Below are 26,857 nucleotides of genomic sequence, written 5' to 3'. Positions count from 1 at the left end.
CAACAGGAGCTCTATATGGTATTGCAAATAGTATTTGGAGTTCATTTTCCTATTTTAACTTTTTTGTACCCTATTTCTCTTTATGCCAATATGCCCACATATTTGTTTCTCATTACCAATATTTACGATATTTTTTTTTACTTGGAAAAAATTGAATCTCTTTACTTTAGTGTCTTTCTTGTAAACTTGCTTTAACATACTTAGTGTAACAACAGTATACAGATTGTGAAAAGAAAGGGTTTCAAATTTTCTATCTATAGATAGAAAATGTAGTAATTTAAATTAGAAATGTTACTAAAAATCAATTTAAAATCAGTTTTAATAAAAAAAAGAAACAATAAATTTAGTCATTTTTTTCTGAAGTTGGGTCCCATGTTTATGAGAATAACCCAAATAACCCAAAAAGCAAACTTTTTGGGATTCTTGCCTTTTCAAATGTTTTTTAATACCAATAAGTGTGATTTCTTTCATTTTGTGATAATAAAGCATATTAAATTCTAACCAGGTTTATTTTGTGGATCAAACAAAAAAAATGAAAGTATACATTACAAACAAAGTTGATGAATAGTCTGGAATGCCTGGAAAAACTGTGTGAAGAAAGTGTGTGCAGCATTTAATGGTTTCTTCCCTGTACTTGTAGTTACTGTCATCAGTATGTGCACATGTAATATAGTTATATAGTTTTTTCTCAAAATAAATCTGGTCTTTAACTTTAAGATATTGCAAACCAGTGAATTAAACATGATCATTTATTAACAACATTTTTTGAAAAGTGAAGTATCCTCGAATTTTGGCAACTATTCATGTGCTGTCTTTATGTTTCCCTGGTCACATGAGCTGTGCTCTGCACTGCTCACATGCATGCTCATTTTTCTGCATTCTGCAGGCATCCAGTATGGAAGTGAAGCAGGAGTGGATCCGGAAAATTCGGGAGGTAATCCAGGAGAGGACAGTGCATCTGAAGGGGGCGCTAAAAGAGCCAATTCACTTGCCCAAAACCCCAGCCAGGCAGCGCAGCGTCAGCAAGAGGTGCACTACACTATCCCTATCTGTGGCCAGATCTTAATTTCATAGCATCCCTTTTCTTCTTTATATTGTTTCTTTCTTTCCCTTGCTGTTATCTTTCTCTCTGTGATTCTTTCCTTTCATACATTTCATACAATTCATAACCTGTTCTAAAGGCTGGAATCGATATTTTCAGTATATTTGAATCAATGGTTGCATATAAATATGTAAAATAATTCTAATATGCTTGCCCTGTAATAATACATCATTACATACTTGTTGATTCCAAAATGCTGGAAATACTGAGTAGTTTTATTATAGTCCATAATAATTACATCTCAATTGTAAATGTTTTCATTGTATATAATAATAGAATAATATGACTAATAATATAAAGTACTATACAAAATCAACTTTTCCTCTCATTTTTTTAAAATGAGAGTTAGATGTAAAGTTTCAGGACATACCATTGACTCCCCAGTCCATACAGTCCATACGTGGGAACTAAGCTGCAAAAACAGCCCATATTGAATTCACTGTTTTTGTGATTTCACAAAGACCAATACATTTACATATACCTGCTTATTCAGCCTGCCCAATCACCCTAAAGTTATAAGGAGTGTTTTCAGTTTATGAATAACGCACAATACAGGGCAGCCAATCAGAATAGAGCTTATTTACATGTTAGTCTTAAAGGCCCAGTAATGAAAACTGGCTGTTTAATTCTAAGGGGTAAAGAAATGTTGAAAAATTGTCATATTAAAATGAATTATGACTGTTTTTGGTGCATAAAACCACAAATTACGTGTCATTATTCAGGGACAACACTGAAGATGCAGACAGTCAGGGTGATGCCAGCAGCCAGCCGGACACGATCTCCATTGCATCACGAACATCCCAAAACACGGTGGACAGCGACAAGGTATTAGCATGGTCTTCACCACACTACGCATCGCGTCAGCCATCTTCACTGTGACACATACTACCCTGTTCTCGTCTGAAAATCAGTGTCGAAGGTCACTGGTTAGGTTAACCGAAATTTCCTTATTTTACCTGTTTTTCACATCTTAGAATAATACTGAAGACAATAAAACTACGAAATAACAAATATGGGATTATACAGTGGCCAAAAGCATTAAACAACTCCAGCTATCTTCTGTTTTAGATTTTTTTTAATTTATAAACCTTAAAAACATAAAGTACATACCTAAGCTTGAACTTTAGTATTAAATTTTAAGCGTTTAAGGGTAAGACTTTAGATCAAAATTGGCTTGGCAAAAGGTTTAGCGTTGGAGCCTCAAGGCTAACATTACAACACTAGAAGTCAATAGTCACCCAAATCTTTTCTGTGAATTCATCCCCTAAACTTCTCTCAACCCACTCTAACCTCATTCAGGTCTTCAGTAAGGCTGTGCAGACTTGTCAGTATTATTTAGGACACAGTAAAAATGACTGAGCTATAAAAATGAACAAAATGTCTTTGTATAGCTGAGTGCAGAGGCAGCCATTTTAGACAACAGTGTTGAATTCTGCTGAATTCTGACTCCCCTTTGCGTGCACAGTGTCATGCAAGCATATGAACACTGCAAATGAATAAGGCTCAGCGCTGGTTCTCTAAAGTGGCTTCCACCAGCGTTCGGCTGCACTGTGAATTTGTTTTCGTTTTTATAGCTCACAGTAAGTCGTTCTACTCTAGACCACACAGACAGGTCTGCACGACCTTAATGAAGGCCTGGATGTGGGTTGAGAGAACTTCTTGGGATGTATTTACAGAAAAGATTTGGGTGACTATTGACTTCTTAATGTTTCTTAGCAACAGCCTTGTAGCTACCGCACTCAACCAAAGACACAAACCTTAGGCACCAAACATGTCTTGGCTGACTGACAGCATCTGAGGTAAGTGGGAAGTTTTTTCACCAAACCATTCTTTTAAGTTTATGAGAAATATACATTCAATGAGGTATGTCCAACCTTCTGACTGGTACTGTATATTCAGTGAAATATAGAATTAGAACTTCATAACTCAGTAATTCTTTAGAGATCCTGAAGTAAGTATAAAAGACCTGTCTGAGTGCACTTGTCATCAGTGCTGTGCGTAGGAGTGGAGAGGAAGTGTCTGGGTGTGTGTGTGTGTGTGTGTGTCCAGGGATGTCTTCCCTCTGTGGAAATTCTGACCTGTTGTCCTGTCATGGCGTGCGTTTGGGAACGTGTGTGAATGTGGGTGTGTGTGTGGGTGTGTGTAACTGGTTCAGCAGTGTGCACAATGTTAGGGTGTGCCTATATTCTAAACTTTAGAATTTGTCACATTCAAAGCTTTCATACTTTAGTTCTGCCTACAAAAACACAGCATTTAAAACAGTAAGCTTCTTCTTTTCTCCTACTGGCCACACGCTTCTTAAAATAGAGCACATTTAATATGTCCCGAGTCAAAATGCCAGCCTGAGCTTTCCTGAGCTACTCCTTTCATGTTTTGTTTCAGGCAATATATATTTAGTGGTTGGTGTAATTGTCAGATTGGCATGCAGCATTGTGAGGGTTTGTGTTTGTCCCCAGCACTGTATAAAAAGTGACACTATTTTTGTGGACTGCATGAATCACTGTTTCTCTTTCCTCTTTCTTCACGTCTTTTTATCGTCTGGTTTCGGTGTGTTGTTTGTTGCCCCATTCCACTTAGTGCCAGTGAGACAGACACTCAGCAGGTGCTGGTCTCAGGTCAGTTACTTTCGTGAAACAGCTGACCAGAGGTCATTTTCTGTCTGTGAGCTTCCACTGTGTAATTTACAGAATCTCCACTGCATATTCCAGTTCATTTTCTCTCTGTCTTCCAACTTAACTCAAAGAAGCTTTACTGACATGACTATTTTAAGTTACAGTGTTGCCAAAGCATTCAGAAGTGTTCATGATACATCAGTCTGTTAGCAGTAAACACACACGCACACACGCACACACTGTATACAGTATATACAGTATTTTTTACTTTATCCCTTCAACAATCCAGGCTTATTACATACTAAGGCGTATCATTCAGTAACTACAGGGACTTCAGTGCAAACTAATGGAGCTTTTCTTAAGTTAAACTTAACTGTACATTTTAGCTGTAGTACTGTACAGAGGTGAGAGACCACTCTTATTTAATTTCCAGTGAAAACATCCATTAAGTTGAAGTTAATAATTTTTAATTATTTTCCAAAAGGAAAATTAGAGTGGGATGATGGGACCCTTAACAACCATACAAGACCTGGTAAATTACACAGTTGTTTCTGTCCATCCTTCCACTCTGAGGAGACAACTCAACGCGATTGGTCTGATATGTATAGCTGGTGAGAAGCCCTCACTGAGAAAAGGAAAATAAATAAAAAAAAATAATAATAATGCAAACAAACAAAGCAGCTGCTGGTGTTCTCAGAACAATGGACTGACCACCCCAGAGTCCCAACCCCAACATAGTTCATTGTGTTTGGGATTATGTGGATCTTGTAAAGCAGAGCATGCAGCCAAAATTTAAGGCTGAACTTTGGAGGTGTGAAAGGTAACCTTGCAGATTTCTTTTAAAAACTGAAAGCACGCCTCCTGAAAAGAATGGATGCTGAGATAATAGTAGAGTGTGGACACATTACATACTGAAAAATATGATATTCTATTTAGTTGCTGGGGTTATGTGTAATTTTCTGTTAAATATGTTTTCGTCTTTGTTTCCTGGTGCCAAAAATAAACAACTTGTACTCAATGACAGTTTTGGCTGAAAATAAATCAGTTAAATAAATGAAGGGTGACCTCTGATGTCTACATAGTACTGTATTTACATTACACGGCAAACCAACATCTCTCTCTCTGTCATGCTCCGTAACTGTCTCTATGGAGTTATTGTAACACTCAGTGTCTACTTGAGCACAGATGTCATTGTGGTTTTGGGTTTTGGCGCATGTGTGTAGTGTGTGGGTGGCTGTGTGAGCTCTGTAGCACTGTGAACAAAAAATACCCAATATGACTTTCCTGGGCATTTGGATGCTTATGGCACTGCATACTCTGTGGAACTGGTGTGGAAGTGTGTGTGTGTGTGTGTGTGTGTGTGTGTGTGTGTGTGTGTGTTTGAAAGAAAGAAAGAAAGAAAGAGAGAGAGATTTGGTTTTAAGTGCCAGTCCACTCTGTGGTTGCTGCAGTGGTCAAATGGTCAAATGGTCAAATAGTCACCCAAGCAAGTGACTGAATCAGCTCAACCTCATGATCTTGGATGTTCCCTTGGTCAGAAGTTCAGCTTTATTTTTCTCATTGTGCAGTAATATTATATTATGTATATTTATATTTAACTTCTTGAAATGCCCAATAAAAACCTTTACTGTCAGTTCAGTTGCATGCTAATTGACAAGTCTGACTCGGACAACTCACAACTCAAATCTGACTAACCTAATTGACTCTCGACTGGAATTGGATTCAACACTGATGACTGGCGAATTTTTTAGCCAGAAAAAAGTATGACCAAAACCTTTTCTTTCTGACCTAGTTGGTCCATTTTTGCCTGTCAGTTTTATGACTGTCATGCATGCTCATTTATTCTGATGCCATTAGCCGAGTTTCCATTCAAACTGAAATTTCGCAAAATGACGTAGGCTGCTATGATTAGGGGCTGCATCGACACGAGCAAGATAGAGAGATTTTACTCAGTTTTTGTTTTAAATAGAATTATCTTTGCAGCCGTTTGTTATCTTTCTATGGCCATGTTGTTTGCAGCTTAGAGACACCGGGCAGGACCAGTAATGGACCAACTAATGAGGGCTGAAGTCTCTGTGCTACCCTGACAACGTCCACCTTGCATCTGGGAACCAAAACACACCAGACAGTTCTGAGAGCACATTGTGCAGAGACATTTTTCAAACTAGCTTTGGATTTGGCATTTCAGAAAGTCGAAAGCAACCTTAGAAAAGTGTAAACTTTAGTGTAAACTTTAAACTTTAGTGTAAACTTTAAACTTTAGTGTAAACTTTAAACTTTAGTTTAAATTTTGGTTAGAAAAATCTTTAATTTAATGGACAAAATCATTAAATTAACCTGGACTTGACCCAGAGTCACACATCAGAGACTCAAGATTTGACTCGGACTTGCACCTCAGACATTTGAGACCAGACTTGGACTCACTTCTCAGAGATTCAAGGCATAACTCGGGCTTGCACGTCAGGATTTGACATTCGACTCGGGCACACACATCAGAGATTGAAGATTTGACTTGGGTTTGCACGTCAGAGACTCGAGACTTGACTCGGGCTCACATGTCAGAGATTTGGCTCAGGCTCGCACATCAGAGACTCGAGACTTGATTCGGGCTCACATGTCAGAGATTTGGCTCAGGCTCGCGTGTCAGACACTCGAGACTAGACTTGGACTCACTTGTCAGAGATTCGAGGCGTTAACTTGGGCTTGCACGTCAGGATTTGACATTCGACTCGGGCACACACATCAGAGATTGAAGATTTGACTTGAGTTTGCACGTCAGAGACTCGAGACTTGACTCGGGCTCACATGTCGGAGATTTGGCTCAGGCTCGCACATCAGAGACTTGAGACTTGACTCAGCTCACATGTTGGAGATATGGCTCAGGCTCGCACGTCAGAGACTAGAGACTTGACTCAGGTTCACATGTCAGATTCATGAATTTTCTCTGACTCGTGTGTCAGAGACACAACATTTGTCTTGGACTCGCACGTCAGAGATTCAAGACCTGACCCGGACTTGTGCCTCGGAGACTTGAGACTTGGATTTGCACGTCAGAGACTCAGAATTTGACTCAGACTTCGACATCAGACACACAAGACTTGACTCAATCTCAAAGACTCGAGACCTGACTTGGAATCAGACTCGCATAAAGTGACTTGTAAACTTTCTCACGATAATAATTTATCAGTCGCTGTAATGATGAATTGAAATAAGCTTCACAGTAAAGAAAGCAGGTTTAAAGCGGAGTAATGTGTGTTCCTGAAATTACAAAACAGAAGGACAGTAAAACACACTGGATATAAAATCAGAGCAGTGATGAAAGAGAGAGAGCACCAAATACTGTCAGAAACATGATTTTAATATTTAGGTTTTTTCGGTCATTTTTAATATGTCCTGTACTGATGATCATGAAAAAATATGTGGTCATTTTGCAGCTCTTGTCATTAGCTTGTTTTGAGCTGGAGCATAGTCTTTTGACCTCAAGTTCCTGCAGCAAAAATACTGACAGATATTGAAACTAGCAGATGAGGAAGTTTTGGATTTGTGTGTAGGAATCCAGTTGTGCACATTGTATGTTATTTTCTAGGCATCATAATTTTTGGCAAGTAACTAGCTGTGAGGACACCGAGGTCCGGACCTCGTAGTTTCAGAAGGATTTTTTTTTTCACTTTTCTCTATTCATGAGATTAAATGTAGAAACAGTGCCGTTATGATAACGTGGTAGTCTGCCCAGGGCTGCAGCCATGGTGTCATACACTTTCAGAAAAAAGGTGGTAAACTGTCGCTGGGGCAGTACCCCTTATGTCACTGTAGTGGTTCCCTCAGTGGTACATCTCAGTACCTTTAGTTAGGGAGCATAACTGTAACATAATGCATTAAAATGATATTTTCTAAGTTGTACTGACTCCACACACCCCGTCTCGTCTCCAGGCTTTTATTTTATTGCTTTCTTTTAAAACATTATAAATGTTATAAAAAGCTAGTAATATGTCCTTTTTACCTGGGAAAAACGTATTTAAGGTACATAATTTGACCTTAAAACCACTGTTTTACCTTTGATGGTACATTTACATTGTTTGTACCTTGATAAACAAAAAATGTACCTGCACAGAACCTTTATTTCTAACAGTGTAGATGTTCAGGTATTCAGCTAAGAGTTTATGAGCACTATTAACACATTAAGATTGTAAAATACAAACCCTGTATTATATTTTTTTTTGTTTGGATAGCTCGTAATGTTGCTGGCTAAATCAGCATGCTTTAGTTTAGTTCTAGTAGCTGCTTAGTTAAGGCTGCATGCTCCGACGTCAGCAATATTAGCGATTAGATGAGAAATTAAAGCTGTATTGTGTTACCTACACATAACATACTACAGCCAGCATGAAGTTCACTGTTAACCAACGTATTGATGGTATAGCATCATGTAGCTAACGTTATTAAGAAATCAACAGGTATGTTAGGCTGTATTTTGTCTCATTAGCTGTATGAGTATCTGCCTTTCCCGTTGTCTGGGGTTTGGCACAGACAGCCTTTTATAACGTATACTTAATATGCATTTTTACAGTAATCAGTGAGGACACAAAGGCACAAAGGGCAAAGGAGAGAGAGGTAAATTAAATAAAATCAATTTGAGTGAACTTCATTTATTGTAGCTTTCAACATATATTCAGCTACGTTTTTCAAAATACACATATAAATAAATAGTTTTTTGATCAATTAAATAAACTTAAACAGGATGACTGGAGTCGAATCAGTTTGAGGAACAGTTACAGCAGTTCATGGAAAAATAGAGGGGTGGAGAAGGAACAAATGGTAAACTAACAGGTATGGATAGGTAGAAAGGAGTAATGATTTGGTTAAAAAAAGAAGAAAAGGAGAAACAGTTGGTGTCACGTTTGGCAGTTAGTTTATTTACTGTGAGATGTAGGTCACATTTCTGCAAAATTGACCTCACTAAAATTTAGATCCTAGTTTAGATCCTAGTCCTAGCCCTGTCTACTCTGTATGTTTTCTAATTCTAAATCTTCCTTTGGACTCCAGTTTCGTCACTCGTTTAATTGGACAAACATGAATTTCTCATAGTTTTATGGTTGTCAGTGTGTATGTGTTGGTGTCTGATGTGTTATGTTGGGTAGACTGAATGAATGTACATACTCTAGTTGCCTAATCATACCATACACACCCACATATGTTGCTTGACTTCAGTTTTTCCTCATGTGATTGAGTAACATCTCCAATCCCCAGTCACAGGACTCAACTCGGTCTCTCCCCCTCTCTCTGAGTTGGGCAGGGCTGCAGTCAGCCTTTAGACCTCAGAACAGGCTGTCTTCAGTTGTGGAAATTTAATCCAGCACTCCACTGGCCTGGTAGCATGTAGCCACTAACCCCAGCTTTGAGTTAGAGGTGGGGCTAGACTCTTTACCCAGCAGGCAGCCAATCATAGAGGGAATATTTTTGCCAGTCTCAGGCTGGTTGGTTGGATCGGAGTTATTAGCTGTATCATGCCCAAGTGGATGAACTTCAGGCAGTCTAAGGGAACCAGACCTGTAAGTAAAACAGACTTTCCTGGTAACTATATATTGAGTACTTAGCAGTTTTTACAGAATTGGTTTGAGTGGCTAGTGGATGCATTCAGAATATGAGTATTTTATTATTTTGGATTTGTTCTGCCATAGACTGGTATAAATCCATCAGTTTTGCACTGGATGTCAAGTGATGTTAAACCGGATGCAAATATGTTTACAGCTTTTTTCCTTTAAAATGTAAGAGGCAGTTGTAGAAATGACAGGTCTCTTCACTGGAAGGTCAGGACACAGAACGGTGACACCGGTGTGCTGCAGAGGACAGGATTCATAGTTAAAATGTCTGGCTTTTAAAAATATGTAAGTTGTGTATTTTACAATCAGAAATTGTACTTAGTGTTAGATGAATTGGAACAGTGGACTTTGTAGTAGGGGAGATTTGAAAAGAGCAGCGTGCCTCCTGTGTGTTTTTTGGGAGGAGTGCTTATTTCCATCTCTCTTTGCTCTCTGTGGGCGTGTACACGTGTGTGTGTGTGTGTGTGTGTGTGTGTGTGTGTGTGTGCGCATTCATTTTTTCACTAAAGGCACTACGACCTTACAGCCCACAACATTTCCGTCTCACTCACCCCATCATTCATACATACACACATAAATAGTCATAACACATGCTGTGCTTAAATCATATTATACTCTCTTATTTCAAAGGTAACCTGAACTGTTTGGTTTTGAAAGACTTAAAACAGCGTACATGTCCACTACCATTAATATATGATGACACTCAGAAACTCACAACTTGACTCAGTCTAACACTCAGGAACTAAAGACTCGGCACAGACTTGCACTCAGAAACTCGAGACTCGATTCGGACTCGCACTCAGAAGCTCGAGACTCGATTCGGACTCGCACTTAGGAACGCGAGACTTGACTTGGACTCACACTCAGAAACTCGAGACTTGACTCAGACTCGCACTCAGAAACTCGCACTCAGAAGCTTTAGACTTGACACGGACTCACACTCATAAACTCAAAATTCGACATGGACTTGCACTCGAGACTTGACTAAGACTGAAACTCAAGACTTGATTTGGACTCAGAACCTCAAGACTTGCTTCGGACTGGCAGTCAGAAACCCAAGACTCGACTCAGACTGGCACTCAGAAACTCAAGACTTGACTTGGACTTGCATTCAAAAACTCAAGACTCCACACAGACTCACACTTATAAACTCAAGACTCCACATGGACTCGCACTTATGAACTCAGGACTCGACACAGACTCGCACTCAGAAACTCAAGACTTGACTTGGACTTGCATTCAGAAACTCAAGACTCCACACAGACTCACACTTATAAACTCAAGACTCCACATGGACTCGCACTTATGAACTCAGGACTCGACACAGACTCACACTCAGAAACTCAGGACTCGACACAGACTCACACTCAGAAACTCAAGACTCGACACAGACTCACACTCAGAAACTCAGGACTCAACACAGACTCACACTCAGAAACTCAAGACTCGACACAGACTCACACTCAGAAACTCAAGACTCGACACAGACTCACACTCAGAAACTCAGGACTCGACACAGACTCACACTCAGAAACTCAGGACTCGACACAGACTCACACTCAGAAACTCAAGACTCGACACAGACTCACACTCAGAAACTCAAGACTCGACACAGACTCACACTCAGAAACTCAAGACTCGACACAGACTCACACTCAGAAACTCAAGACTCGACAGACTCACACTCAGAAACTCAAGACTCAACACAGACTCACACTCAGAAACTCAAGACTCGACACAGACTCACACTCAGAAACTCAGGACTCGACACAGACTCACACTCAGAAACTCAAGACTCGACAGACTCACACTCAGAAACTCAAGACTCAACACAGACTCACACTCAGAAACTCAGGACTCGACACAGACTCACACTCAGAAACTCAAGACTCGACACAGACTCACACTCAGAAACTCAAGACTCGACACAGACTCACACTCAGAAACTCAAGACTCGACAGACTCACACTCAGAAACTCAAGACTCGACAGACTCACACCAAGAAACTCTAGACTCATCACAGACTCTGATGAGTCAAATGAAAATGTTTTATTTATTATAAAAAAACATACAAACAAAAAGGCAAAGTCCCTCTACTAGTAGATCTCCATTGTCTCGCTGTGATGATGTCATATGATTGCACTGGACTCATTCCTGCAGAAAATAGGACAGTGGACAGTGGGTAATGTGACGCACTGATTAAAGTTGGAAAGGCTGAATGGTACATATGTTTTTAGCTAAATTAGATATGTAGCTCACTGTGCCCAATGCACAGTACACAATAGACAAGAGAGAAACCATTATAAGCCACAATAAAAACGACAACCTACTAGTAGATGGATTTAGTCTACTTTTTATAATAAATATTTTGCTTGATTTATGTAACAAATTTTAATAGTACTGGATGTGCACACCCTACTGAGGCTTACATGTCTTAACAGTCACGGTTTTCCTTATAAACTGGCACCAATCCGGCTGAGTGTGTGAGTGTGTACATGTGTATGCATGTGTGTGTGTGTGTGTGTGTGTGTGTTCATGTGTGTATATGTGAAATGTGTGAAACTCTATGGCTTATGTCATGTCTTAGGACATGCTTACTGCATGGCTCTATGTGTAAGAGTGTGTGCTTGCGTTTTGAGTCACACTAAGCATGAGCTCACTCTTGGAGTGTGTTCTCTCTCTCTAGCTCAGGAGGGAGTGGCCGTCTGAGCTCTATTCACTATGTTTGGCCAGCCAGATTTATTTGTAAAGGCCAAACCTTTCGATCTGATACAGTCACTTCATACAAATAAAGCGTTACACAATACACTACAGAGAGGCTAATGTGTGTAATTGATTTTAAAGGGGAATTCCGCGGAATTCCACCAGTTTCTGTTGAATTCAGTGGCTGACACACAGTGGCTGACAGTCTTTTAGAAGTGGATTCATATGCACTGTAGAGAAATGTACTAGCTTGGATTTCTTTACACTGGTAGTGACAGGAACTAGTGTTTGTAATGTCTCCAAAACAACAAGTGAACCTACAGTCTTCTGAGATTTTAAATGCAATGTTGATTTTAGTAAAATACTAATAAATCCAGTTTTCTTTAAAAGTACTTTTATATTACAACATTTAAATCTACTCAATTGCTTTTGAAAAATAGGCCTGAACTTTATCTATTTTTGGATGTCTCAGGTATCAGACAGCATATTGATAACAATTATGTGTAATAACTTTATGTAAGGTAACTTTAAAAGGTGTTAAACTTTTCAAATGTCTAGTTGCTGTCATCACTTATGAGAACAGTTCTTAGAAAGTTTCTCTAGAATGGCGCCTTTCACATCAAACCATGCTGAATGTGTTTGTAGGCCTGTACAAAGTTTTGTTAATATAATGCATTGATTTTTGATTAATCCGTGATCGTGTCAGCAGCATACAAAGCACATCAACTTTACAAAGACATGTTAAGAAAATTAAGCAGGTAGAACAAAGTGTAGGTAAAAATAGGTAAGTAGAAATCTTTACATAGAATTAAAATAAATAAATATGATGTAAAGAGAATTTGCAAAATGTTTATGTTGTCGTATTTTATGATATCATATCCTATATTGTGATTATGATCTTGAGCAATATTGACCCTGTGGCAGGTTGCAGTTAGAATGGAGAGAAGCGGTTTTGCTTTGTGATTTTTTTTCTCGCTGTGCTTTTGCAAATGCTCTCCATGTGGAAGGCTTTTTTGTTCCATATGGCGGGAATTCCTGGCCAGCTGTGGTGGATCAGGACGGAAAGCACGGCTCGCTCCCCTGAGGAGGGCGTTCCTCTCCTCATCCTCATCCCTCGTTACTTTCCCTCCTCTGCCACTCTCACTCGTTCTTCTGGGATTCCGACACAGTAAATCAAAACTTCTCGTTCGCTCCAGAGCAGCGTTCAGCACAGAGTTAATTAGTTAGCTGCAGACATTGAGCAAATGCACTCACACACGTACACACACACAAGCTAACAACAGAATAAGAGGACACACCTATACACTGTATGCTGTGTGATGCCTGAATGCAAAAAAATATCTAAGGAGGGCAATGATGTGTTGAAGATACAGTATCGGTTCGTAGCAGTTTTAGTCATAGAGTGTTTTTCTTTTATTAGTACTCGTTTTCACTTCTTAGCATAATCAGAATTATTGGCCTTCTGCCAGATAAGGCTGTTTAGACCTCACTTCATAATACAGCTGTTTGGCTCAAACACATTACAAGGGACAGACGTGCCACAAATTAACTTTAAACAAGATGCACATAGAAATTAGAGCGTTATAATGACCGAAGTTCAACATTTTCCATTTTCAAAAAAAGGCTCTATATTGGGGTATTTAATTAAAATTCAGTAAGGTCCAGTTAGAGAAAAGTTCCCTAAGCAAAGGTCCAGAACATTGTAATGTCCAACTTGCATCATGATTCAGTGCCATATACTGTATACTGAAGTAGCCTAGTAGGTATTTCAACATCTTATACAGTCAACAACTGAGTGTCAAATCAAATAAAGTCCAGTTCAGTAATATTTCAACAACATTTGTTGTCAGTTTTCTCTTTTTAGAGCACGTCATGTTAAATAACGTCCCTCTGACTCACTTTCTTCGACTGCTGTTTCTCACCTCGTCCCTCGCCTGTGTGTGCATCCCTCACTCGGGTCTCAGGGCTCATCGTGATGCACAGATCCGATTGCCGTGTGATATTTACAGTGCATGCGATTGGTCTCCTGGTAAAGCTTTAAGGTAAAGCTACCTTAAAGGCTAGAAAAGTTACGCCGATTAAAATAGGACCACCCGGTCGAAATTGAATAATTCTCCATAGTTTATCAGTTATACTTCCAGGTCCGCATTAGACAGTGTCTGGGTCCAGATTCGGACCGCGGTCCGCCTGTTAGAGACCTCTGCTCTGTATGAAAGATAAATTGGGGGAGTGTTCTTTTTTGCAAGGAAATTCATACAGAGATCAACTTATTTATATTGTGGGGCAGGGGTTAAAGGTCAACTTTGGGGAGGGGCAGAGGAGAAGAATAAGCACAGCTGTATAAACCAACCTCATCCTCTTTCACTTGTTCATTGATTCCATCCCTCTGTGACAGAAGAACAAGTCTGATCTTCTCAGCCACATCTCTGGTCTGTGTGTCGAGTTCATTTCACCGTAGTCTCTCCTGCTGAGTGTGTGTTAGTGTGATTACTGTGTGAAGTAGTTAAGGCTCACTCTTCTCCTGCTGGAGTGTGATTATGACCTGATTGAGGCTAGTAATATATAGGGGAGGGGAACAACTCCACCGTCTCACACATCCATGTCCACACATGCTTTGTCTTTCACTCTTCCTCTTCCACTGTCTTCCTTCCACTTTTACTCTAACTTGGCTGCTTGACATATTTGATCATGTATACAGTACTGTGCAAAAGTCAAAGGCCACATTTCATTTATTAGTATTTATTTTATATATTTTATTTATTATTATATATTTATTTTATTAATTTATCCATTTATTATTCGTTGTCCGTTCAAATTTCCCAACAAGTATATCGCAGGAGAAAGAAAACACATACTTTTCTTTTAGTGTAAGTCAATGGAACCAGACAATTTTTGGTCCATTAATCATTACACACAACAGGCCAACATAGAGACAAGGTTTTGTTCCGACAGTAGTGATAAGTTATTCATTTAGGGAAAAAGCAGAAAACATATAAGAAGCGCTAATAAGACAGAAGTCTCAACAATGAAATATAATTCTTTTCCATATTTATTGTGTTTACTCTTTAGCCTTATTACAGCTTCCATTCTTTCCAAAGGCTGACTTTCAGTTTCTCAAAGAAATCTGCGGGGATAATTTTCTGCACCCCCAAAAGTTCAGTCTTAGAAGTTGGTTGTGGTTTCTGCTTCTCACGTAATCCCAAACACGATCAGTGATGCTGAGATCTGGCCTCTGGGGTGGTCAGTCCATTGTTCTGAGAACACCAGCAGCTTCTCTGTTTGTTTTGCAAGTTTTCTTCCTTTTTTAATCTTTTTTTTTACTTTTCTCAGTAACAACTTCTTGACAGCTACACATGTCAGACTCATAGTGTTAATCTGTCTTATCACAGTGCAAATAAAACACCTGTGGATTTTTTCAGATCTGAAGCAAGAGTGGAGCTTGACTTTCTCCTCTCTCTCAAAGATGAAAGCTTTGAGTTCTGTTTATCTGATCAGGACAGCTTTGGTCGTCCACCAGGTCTCGTATGGTTGTTAGGGGTCACGTTTTCTGTATATCATATAATTTGTGGAACTCCAGTTTTCTTTTCCTTTTCTAATGCAAAAGGATTATTTTATATCTAATCTCATAAGAAATATCACTTATTAGCCATTTTGAATGAAAATGAAATGAATGGTGGTCTTTGATTTTTATACTGTACTCAATCTCTATCAATATCTGAATGATTGTGTAATCAACAATACTTCAGTCTGCTTTCTCTCTCTCACCCCATCTCTCAATCCCTCCACAACTTCTTTCTCTTTCAGTCAAAGCTTACCTGTATAGCGCTTTTTACAACAGGTGTTGCCACAAAGCAGCTTTACAGAAAGATCTAGGTCCACGCCCCCGTGAGCAAACCAATGGCAACAGTGGCAAGGAAAAACTCCCTAAGTGCAGGAGGAAGAAACCTCGAGAGGAACCAAGACTCAAAAGGGGAACCCATCCTCCTCTGGTCAACACCTGATAGCAAACAATAACAGCAGAGAATGAGATTCGATCGTTAGTATAAGATACAGAAAAAGGGGAAAAGCAGGTGAAGCAATGGCTCTGATTAAATAGTTTGAGTCTCTGCAGGAGCATCATCAGGAGGGTCCGTTCATGCAGGTGAGGTTTGCACAGCGTTGTACAGCAGGAAGCTCCATGGTGGTCAGACTGGTCCAAAAGTCAGGCGAGCAGTGGGCACTCAATTGAGGTAGATGGAGCAACAGCATCAGACCACACAGGATGGGCAGTTATTCAGCTCTGCAAAGAGACAGACAGTTAGTTAATACAGACTGATTACAGTATACAGTGTTAACACAGTACAGCAGAGACTCCGGCAGGTTTATCTATTACAGCCTAACTGAAAGAGGGAGCCAGAAGGCAACAGACATGGTGGCTCTCTGAGATGTCAGCGCCGCTCCGCTCCACCCTCAACAGATTTGAGGGAAGCATGAGAGCGCTTTACCCAATTTTTTTGACACTCACCTTTTCACTTCTTCTCTCTTCTCCTGTCACTACCAACCTCAAATCTCTCATATTCTTTCACTTTCACTCCGTCTTCCTGTTCTGACGTGCTTGTTTGATTTATTTGATTATGCGTCTCTAAATGATCTTATAATCTTGTAATCAACAATACCTTAATACCTCTCTCTTTCTCTTTCTTGTTCCCTCTTTTTTCTCTTCTACCCTCTCTCTCCCTACCGAACCCACCTCTCTCTTCTCTTTCTCCTCTCTCTCTTTCTCTCTTTGTCATCCTCCTTTCTCCTCGTGGTGCTGTAGTTGTCTGGTGGCTGTGAGCACACGCTGGTCCTACAGGACTTTGTGGCTGGTTGTGCAGCTGAGCTGAGCGTCCAGTCGGGTCAGACGGTGGAGGTACTGGAGCGTTCTGGCGAACGGTCCGGCTGGTGCCTGGTGCGGACCACAGAGCGCTCTCCGCCTCAGGAGGGGCTGGTGCCGTGCAGCACCCTGTCCGTCTCCCACTCCCGCAGCAGCGTCGACATGGACTGCTTCTTTCCCACCGGCAAAGGTAGGGTCATGTTCAGAGCAGACAGACACGCTGGAGTTCACAGGTCACAGGTACAGCACACACATTTATACACAGTGGACATGCAGAGTGCTAACCCAGTCTTACTGTCACATCTGGAGTCACATGATTCAGATAACAGATCTGATACATTTACATTAAATAAATACATTTCAGTTATCTTGTCGTGACTTGTCGTGCCGCTGTGGCGCACCCGGCCTTAAAATGCAGCCTCCGAAGGACGCAGCTCCTGAAATGGGACACAGCTACTTAATGACAGTAACTGGTAATAGTAACATGACTCTATTTGCTCAATGATTGCTGGACAAAATCTGTTTTTACAAATCATAACAGCGTATGACATCTGGAATTACATATTTAGCACATGGTTATGTCAATGTTGTGTGGCAAGATTGCAAGTAAAGTGTTACCAGATATTTTTTTACTCGTATCTCATTAGCAAACAAGTAGAGAAATTGCTTTGAAAGTTCTTTCTGAACTTTTGATACTACGTTCATATATTTATTTAGAAATTTAATAAAAATCCTTTACATTGTTTAACTAACTGGAAGAATTGGAAGTACAGACTGAGGCTTGTCGATAGAGCTAATGAAATATAACTGTAATTCAGCATGTAACTGTTATATATTATGTGAATGATGACATCATTATAAAATTACATTTAATTAAATATGTAATGAGCATTACTTAAATTCTAAAGGGTTAAAGAAACAAAGCTACAGCATGAGATATGGTCACTGGCACAGCTCACACATTTACACACTACGGGCATACACTCATCTAGAGTTACAGGATTCAAATAGGATAATGGAAAAAATTATATTCAGATAAGGAAATGAAAGGGCAGTGGACACACCCTCTGGAGAGATAATTTGAGTTGTATGACGGCTATGGTGTTGATGCAAATTATTGAGAATGAGCTGTGTTCTGCAAAACAGTTACAAAACTGTCACTGGGGTGGTTCCCTCAAGGGTACATCTCGATACCTTTAGTCAGGGAACATAACTGTACCATAATCCACTGAAATGATATTTTATAGGCTGTATTGACTCCACACACCCCGCCTCGTCTCCAGGCTTCGTTTTGTTGTTCTGCTTTAAAACATTCGGTTATAAATATGTGTATTTCCCCTGGGAAAAGCTTATTTAAGGTACACAGTTGGACCTTAAAACCACTGTTGTACCTGCACAGAACCTTAATTCTAACTGTGTGGAAGTCTAGAGTGATTACTGTGGTTTTGCTATATGTTCTACTTAAATTGCATAATTGTTTGAATTTAATTACTTAATTATATAATCATTAACATTTACATTTGTTGACAGGTTCAACACTTCCACGTTTTTTCCATGCACCTCTGATTTTTCCATGACATAAACTTAGAAGTGATGTTTTTTTATTCACCATACAGGACTGTACGCACAACAGTAACTTTTCATCAGTATAAATTATCATAAAATATATGACACTTTATTTTGAGTGGTCCTTTTTAGATGAAACAAACACTCAACGGACTCTCAGTAACATGTCAAAGATAGACATTGGGGTCAGGGCCTTGGTTAGGATTAGGATTAGGGCCAGGATGAGGGTTAGGTGTTGGGTAAGGTTGAGTAAGTTATGGAAGTAACATATTAACAACACATCAACTTAATGTAAGTAATGTATCAACAAAACATCTGCACAATATTTACTACAGTGTATTCAGATGCTTCACTAATGACACTTCGCTGATATGTTGTTGATGTGTTACTGATAATCTGTTAAGAGTTTATTAATCATCTACAAAGGACCACTCCAAATAGTGTTACCGACGTTATCGATTGGAAGTTTAAAATCCACAATTAGAACGTTTTCAGAGAAGTAATTAAAGAAGATGGAAGGCCAATTTTATATAAGACGGAAACAGAGTCATTCAGAGTGGTTTGATATGAAACGCCTCGTTCTCTGTTCTAAACCTACTGAGTCAGAATTGTTCATAGTGGTGGTCATAGGAAGCAGGCATCTGTCGAGATGAATGCCTCTAAAAGCTGCATCACAGAAAGTTTTTTGCGTAAAATTGTCACGCTGCCCAATGCCTAAAATGTTGTTTTACAATAAATTTGAGAGGTTTTGACCTTAAAGCTTTTTCCCCACATACATTTATGGGAACGAGTACATGCAGGGCATTATGAGGCAAAATAGTTTCCAAAGAAAGATAATTTTTTAACCATTATCATTATTTACGTGTAAAACCTCAGAAGACGTGTAGATTCACTGTTTCTTTGGATAGTAAATAGAATGAGTATGTTTGTTGTTGACCTTGCAACATCTGATTCCTAAGACCACCATTGTAAAGAAATCTGAGTCTGTAAACCTCTCTACATTTCACATCAAACCATTGATGAGTGACATTGCTTCTCAACAAATAAATTGTGTAGAAATTTTAGAAATCAGTTCACCTTTAATTTAACCTTTTCAACTCCTTGAGACCACCAGTGGTTCCAAAAACGCACTTCGTCGTATTCTTCATAACTTTCATATTTCATAAGCTACATTCAAAAGCTGGGTGTCGTATGAGAGCTGTAACTGTCTTCTTTCCAGTCAAATAGATGGGTGATGTAATTTTAAACCCTTATAATAGAAGAAGCTGAACTGATTTTTCCACAAATCTGGGCTATAAACTATAAACAGATGGCGTCTCTTCAGTGATCTGCTCTGTAAAAATTATTTTTATAAAAAAATACAAAGAGCGTCTAAGATTTTTGGCTTTCAGCAATAAATTGTAAGCATATAGCAACATGTGCATGATCATAAAACACATGTTCTGTTCATTTGAGGGGAGCTTTTACAAAAAAATAAATAAAATAAAAATGTACATTTATTTCATACAGTTACTGAATAATTTGCCTTACGATTTGATCATGCAAATTCAGATGGAAAAACCAAAATATACCCTGGTGAATAAGGGGTTCAAATGACAACAGGCTTATTGCCGGTGTGACTTATTAATTTTAAGAAAAAGTACAACACCCGTTCCAGGCAGATGTGTATCTTACTTTGAACTGGAATATCAACATACACAGTGTCCATTAAACTAATTTTAGCCTTAAATTAGGCTTCATTTGTACCATTAGAGCTGAAACAGTATGGAGGGTAGCAGGTCGTCATGAGTGCAGTGCAGTCTGGTTAAAGAATAATTAGGGTGGGATCATTAATTAACAGATGTGGGGAGTCATGGGAGATGGTAATGGCAGTAATGGTGGTGTGTGTTTCCTGCGATGCCTTTGATCCTTATGAAGAGGCTGTTGTGTTGGTTGAGGCTCGATTTGTGTAGCTGCTATATTAGCACTAACCCATGTGAGCTCGTCCCTGTAGGGGTAAAAGCAAAGTCCTCATGTGTCTGTGCAGATGAGTGTATCCGGATGTTCACAGGAGTTCTAGCTGCAGCATTGTAATAGTTGGCATTATATATTAAATTGTATATATTTTCTGAATATGTCACAGTATCAGATGAAATATTAGCATTAATAAAGTTAATAAATCATTAATAAAGTTAGTGGACCTGTACTTTCTCACTGCTGGTAAAGAAATGTCTTACAAACCTGACAGCTTGTTTTTATTGGATTGGATTGATGTTCTGTTTTTTTATCTGTTTCTGTTTACTCTTGCTCTCTGTTACTAGTATGTTTACATAAATACATACATAAATGACATACAGTTAACTATCGGGTACTAGAAACCATAAGTAAATGGCACAAAATAGAATAGAATAGAAAAAATTAAACAGAAACTATGTTATGGGAATTACTATATACTATTTTGTATGGTGCTAATTTTGGATTTGGATGAAATCTACAACGTCTTTTTCCAAAAATTATGGGGCACTGCGCAAAATGTAAATAAAAACAGAATGCAGTGTTGCATCACATCTTCTTTTAAGAACACTCTGTAATGTGCTTGGGCCCAGAGAAGACGGCGGCGTTTCTGGATCCTGTGTATATATGGTTCTTTTCTTGCATGGCAGGGTTTTAACTTTCGTTTGTGGATGCAGCGATCAACTGTGTTCTTTCACTGTGTTCTCTTTTACTACTCAGTCATATTACTGACCTGTTGCCAATTTATCTAATTAGTTGTTTAGTAGTTTTTTTTCACATTATGCAATTTTTTCAGTCTTTTACCAGTCAAAAAATAAAATTTATTAAATATAGGTTATAAATGATTTGCACATCATTGCATTTTGCACAGCATCCGACTTTGGACGGGAGAGACGGGATTGTGTTTTCTTATGATAATGCTACTCCATAACTTTACAAATTAACATCCCTAGTGCCTCATATTTGAAAAGTGGTGATAAAATCTCAGGCAGATATCAAGAAATTAAATGATTACAGTATTTATCATTTAATATGTTTTTGCTGTTCCCAAAAATTTGAAATTATGAATAAAACACCTTAAAATTACTTCTGCTATCTAGCTCATAGTGTTTCTGTCTACACTGAACAAGCTAAAATAGAATAAAATAACAGCAATCATTTATGTGACTTTTGAATGATAGTTTTTTAATGAAAATTTTATGAAATATGTACATCAATCAGATGTGTTCACACTTTTGGCTGGTACTGTATGTCCAAGCCTGTATGCTGACCCCTATCATCTTTTTTGGTACTAAAAGTATAACAGTCACAGGTCTCAGAGCAATTGTGCTTTGGGTGGCTGTGTGTGTGTTGGCATGGAGCCAGCCATGTTTAGGGAGGTGTGTGTGTGTGTGTCTGTGTTTAGAAGTCCAGGCCATGCTCCTGTACTAAACTTGCTCCGGTGTCATCTGCAGCGGAGTGGTCAGTATTGTGCTCTTCTGGTTCCCCCTCGTCTCCCAGATCCTCTCTTCCTCTGTTTGTGAGGGGCAGGGTTGAAACATCCCTTCAGGAGGCCTCGTCTGTTTACACCTGCTATCTGTTTAGGCCTCCAGTCCGATTCAAACCCATGCTAAGAATAATCCAAGGAAATGGGTGGGGGCACAGAGGCAGTGGATTTAGGAGGGAAACGTCAGACCCAAGACAGCCATTGACCTCAGGGTTACATTAGCTGAATGACCGTGTAAAGATGTTCAGATTTTCGAGGGACTGTTCATTCACAGCGCACTCTGGATTCTATTAAAGGTGTACCTGGCGAAAAATCAGATTGACACAATTCTCCCCTTCCCTTAAATGTAACTGATCAGCCAAGAAATGTTTGATGTCTGAAGTTTGCTTCTTTAGCTTTTTACTCAAGCTGCTAGGCTAATGTGGCTAAATTCTATTATACCCTGACAGTTAGTATGATGTAAAATGCATGCCAAAGGGGGCGGGTCATGCTGTACATATTTTTTAAGGACAGAGGCATTTTTCTTCTGTTGTTTTTAATTGGTGAGATTTGTTCCGCATTGTACATGCCACGCAGAGGTAGCATGTGTGAATCAGGCGTTACAGAGATGGTGGAGCCCTCAGTCTGATGGCCACCCCTGCTGAGCCCAGCAAAACACCAAAATGGTTTAATTCCCGCTTTGTGTTTACTGGGAATAAATGGCGTCTGTTGAAGTCACTTCACAGTGAGCCTGATAACCATGACTGCCCTGTTAATTCAGCAGAGGTTAATGTATTTGTGAATACACTGTGTCAGATACTGGATGTCATTTCGCCTTGACGGAACTGTGTGGGAAGCAGTGGGACAAACGATTCAGATTTTCTACGTGGGCGGTCGGGAGCGGGATTGAAAAAACATTCCCGCGCAGACCTCTAGTGTGGAGTACACCTGAAGCGGTCAGACAGCCTACATCATGAGTGCTTTTTCTGTCAAAAAGACAGTTGTAATGGAGGAAGGATTAGAGCTTATAGTCCTTCACAAACAGAAATCATGCCATAACCAAAAAACACTTTGTTTCTGCTTGTGCACCGTACACCATTTGCAGTGCGCCTCACGTTTTTTCCACCTTCTGAAGAATGTAGTGTGAATGCTCCCATATTAGAGCATATTTGCTTCAAACCATGTTAAATTACCTCAAATAGACTTGTTTATACTGCTGTAAAACATTGATTTTTAAATATTAAGGCTTCGGCACTCCCGAGTGGCGCAACCGTCTAAGCGTTGGCCCTATCATCAGGAGATCGCGAGTTCGATCCCTGGTGATACTACAGCCATCCGTAGCCAGGAGTCCGAGAGAGCACAATTGGCCTCGCTCTCTCTGGGTGGGTAGGATGGCCCCTCCTTCTACCCCCATCACTCAACGCGATGCTAGTCAGCGAAGGCGTCTGTTAGCTGACGTAACAGATCTGGCGGTTGGCGCTTTCCTCCGAACGCGTTCGGCTGTCCAGTGACTTTGCGTGAGCGGCAGTTCGAAAAGAAGCGGTGGCTGGCTTCACAGGTCTCGGAGGAAGCCTGTGTTAGCCTTCGCCCTCCTAGCGTTGATAGCATCGTGTGATTGGGGGAGTCCTAACTAGCGGGTGGAATTGGAAACGACTAAATTGGGGAGATAATTGGGTAAAAATCAAATATTAAGGCTTCAAGGTGGCTGCTATTTCGCTTTTTAACTATTCAAGGTACTAGCTACATTATCCTTATATCCATTATCCTTATATCCATTATCCTTATATCCATTAGCCTTGTAGCTGCAGTGCAAAACTAAAGACGTAAACTTCAGACACCAAACTTGTCCAGGCTGATTGATTATATTTGGGATAAGGAGGAAATTGTGTTCCCTACATGCATACGCCTTACCCCCTACCTCCTCTCAGTAACTCATGTTTCTATGTAATTGTCGGTAACTTTATGTAACAATAGGAGGACTGAATTAAATCTTTTCTGTAAAACCCCCCAGTGACATTTTACATTCAGGCCCAGTCCTGTATGTAAGTTTGTGTATTATGGGAAGTAACTAGCTACGCTTACGTTTGAGAAACTCCTTTGTGCATCAGACACTATCAGTTTCTCTAAAGCATTGTTTAGTGAGGTAAAGGCTGTGAAACCTAACCTTACCATGAGACAGCTACATGATGTGGAGCATTATGTTTGAAATGAACGTTTGGTAAAATCCCCCCTGCTCTGTCTGGAAGTAGAGGTAACTGGAAGTGTGGCCTGACTTGTCGAGTCAGTTTGTGACAATGTTGTGTTGCTTCTGATTATTATTAACCATAATTAGGTTGATGGCGACTGTATGGACGGTGTTTCTCCTAAATTTTTTATGTTCTATTTGGATCTTTAAGCTTCAGAATAGCCTGTTTATGATTGCTATCATTGTATCCGTCCACTGTGTTGTTGGCCGTCCCCTTCAACCGTCCAAAGCCTAATTGTCTTTTCCAATAAATTTGTTAATCATAATATGTTTAAAATAAGGTTTGGTTATCTGCGCTTTGAATGTGAAGTGAGGCTTAATTTGTTTTCTTTGCCATCCAAGGTACGCTAGCACCGAAGTTCAAAGGCATCAGTGTTGTTCCTGTCTCACCTTTTTATTGAGACATCATTGCGTCTAAAGATCTTTCGAGCTCCTTCATTCTTTCATATTTCTAGTCTGCTGGATCCACTGTTGTTAATAATTCATGTACATTTACTTACATACACACTTCTACATCTTCACCATAAATGGTAAAGTTAGTGGTCTTTCCCATTGTCAAACTTTGTTTTCTTTATATTGAGATAAACTCCCATCTCTGTTCTTTAATTTTCCTTATAAGGGTATTCAGGTCTTCCTGATTTTCTGCTACAAGTGTTTTCCACAGATTGAAGATTATCAAATCAAATAGCTTTATAAAAATCTATTCAAACTCAGCCCGACCCTCAACCCCTTCTAAATCTGAACCCAAACCCCTACATCACCAAGTGAAGACCCACTAAAACTCCACATCCATAGTAATGCATGTTAGATTACCTCAGTGACAGTGACAGCCATTGTCAGATCGTCGATAAACAAAATAAAAAAATATATATTAGCTATGGGATAGGCTCCAGCACCCCCGCGACCCAGAAGGATAAGCAGCTTAGATAGTGTGTGTGTGTGTGTGTGTGTGTGTGTGCGTGTGCGTGTGCGTGTGCGTGCGTGCGTGCGTGCGTGCGCGATCAGAATCAAACATGAAATCTGAACCCAATCCAAGTCTGACAAGTATTTAGTTAAGATGTCCAAACCTGAATTAAATGTAGGTTCACATTGAGAATGAGAATATGCCCACATCCAGAATGAAAGCCTGGGATAGGGATATATTGGAATTTGGGACAAGAGTTAGACTGGGATGCAGTTTGGGACAATGCTGCCGGTGCTTCGAAAAACCCAGATCATCAGTATATACACTTGAACTTTTGTCATAGAGTATATTTAATACAGAGAACTAGACAAATGGGACTGGACATTCCCTGTTGATTGGTGGATGGAAAGTGAGTGCAGAGAGGGCTGGAGGTTGAGGTGAAAGGGGGGAATAAGGATGAAGGCAGAGAAGTGGCTGGATTAAACATTCAAAATATAATCAGTAACCTGTTGTATTGAATGTAATTTGCTAGTGTTGCAATGAAAAAAGTGATAAAAAGGAAAAGATGTCCACACCTGACCAAAGCTGACATGAGCAGTGGGGTCCTGTTGGATTTGGAGAAACATTTCATGCTGTGCTGGGTATGTAGTAGGTCAGTGGTTCCCAGCCCTGTTCCTGGATCTACCCCTGTCCTGTTTTCTCTGCTCCCAGCACACCTGATCCAACTCATCAGTTAATGAACAAGCCCTTTCCTGAGTTGAAGTGGGTCTGTTAGAACAGGAAAACACAAAATCACGTAGAGCAAAGGGACCAGGGTTGGGAACCTCTTCTTAGGTTCTGTTGCTCTTAAGCTGTGACCTTGAGATAGTACCTCCACAGAGCTGCACTTGACTGCAGTCTGTGTGTGTGTGCGTTATCTTATCAAATACCCTCCACTTGTGGCCGGAGCTAGATCTATTTGAGTTTGTCTTATTTTACATGTTTAAGAGTATGTACACTCTGTGTGTGTGTGCGTTAGGAGTGTATGGTGTGAAGTTTGCATTTTACAGACATTGAGGCACATCATGTCATTTTAGTTAAATATAAGTGGCTTTGCATAAACTGCACTGAGAGCCACCAGGAACTGATCTCTGATCAGCTTTGCTGTTTATATCCAAATAGATACAACAGTCATCATCCACTGACTGGGTAACAGGATTAGAGTGTTCCAGCGATGTTGAATTGTTAGGTTATTTTTTATTTACTCAGCTTTTATAAAGAGCCTGTGCATTTTTTCCAGCAGTAGTACACAAAATTAATGCAGTAACTAAGGCAATAATGAATAAATTCTAGGCCTGTACTTTGTGTTGTTCTCAGCAAGTGAATTGGTTACTACATGATTAGCACAGCAGTGCTTCAAACTGGGATTCTGAGATGCTGTACAAAGATTGTGTGTTCGGGACTCCACAATTTATCATCATCGTTAAGAGCTGCGGAGACAGAACACATCAAATTATGTTACTTGCAGCATTAGAAATATAAAATTACAGTAGTGGGAAAGAAGTGTTTGCATTCTGCACTTCCTTGGGGCACAGGGGGGGCTTCCTTCCATGTGGGATGCAAATGACTTTACCATTCTATTCTGCTATACAGCCAATTACAGAGCACACACACGTGCACAGCTCAAAAACTGTTCTATCCTGAACTGCTTACCTGCAAAATATGCTTTAAATACGATGACTATTCCCATTCTCAGCATTGTGAACTGCTGAGAATGTAGGATGTGTGAAGCAGCAATGCTACTGTCACAACAAACGTGTATTACCATAGAGGGCAT

The 26,857-nt window shown here is 39.7% G+C and overlaps 1 protein-coding gene across 2 annotated transcripts in view; it reads left to right on the top strand.

The window, feature by feature from the left end:
• Positions 1-26,857, top strand: part of kalrnb (kalirin RhoGEF kinase b) — a 134,743-nt gene that overhangs the window by 80,972 nt on the left and 26,914 nt on the right. The window contains exons 32-34 of one of the 2 annotated variants that reach the window (XM_036569987.1): positions 887-1,029; positions 1,825-1,927; positions 16,813-17,059. In XM_036569987.1, the coding sequence (XP_036425880.1) occupies positions 887-1,029; positions 1,825-1,927; positions 16,813-17,059 (493 nt within the window). Of the gene's footprint in view, positions 1-886; positions 1,030-1,824; positions 1,928-9,078; positions 9,261-16,812; positions 17,060-26,857 lie in introns of those variants that run through there. The other variant, XM_036569988.1, reaches the window with a different exon arrangement.

The sequence above is a fragment of the Colossoma macropomum genome, unplaced genomic scaffold (assembly GCF_904425465.1).
Source record: "Colossoma macropomum unplaced genomic scaffold, Colossoma_macropomum, whole genome shotgun sequence".
In the NCBI taxonomy this organism is placed as follows: Eukaryota; Metazoa; Chordata; class Actinopteri; order Characiformes; family Serrasalmidae; genus Colossoma; species Colossoma macropomum.
Note: the sequence above shows the minus strand (reverse complement) of the source record. Positions and strands in the feature narration are given on the sequence as shown.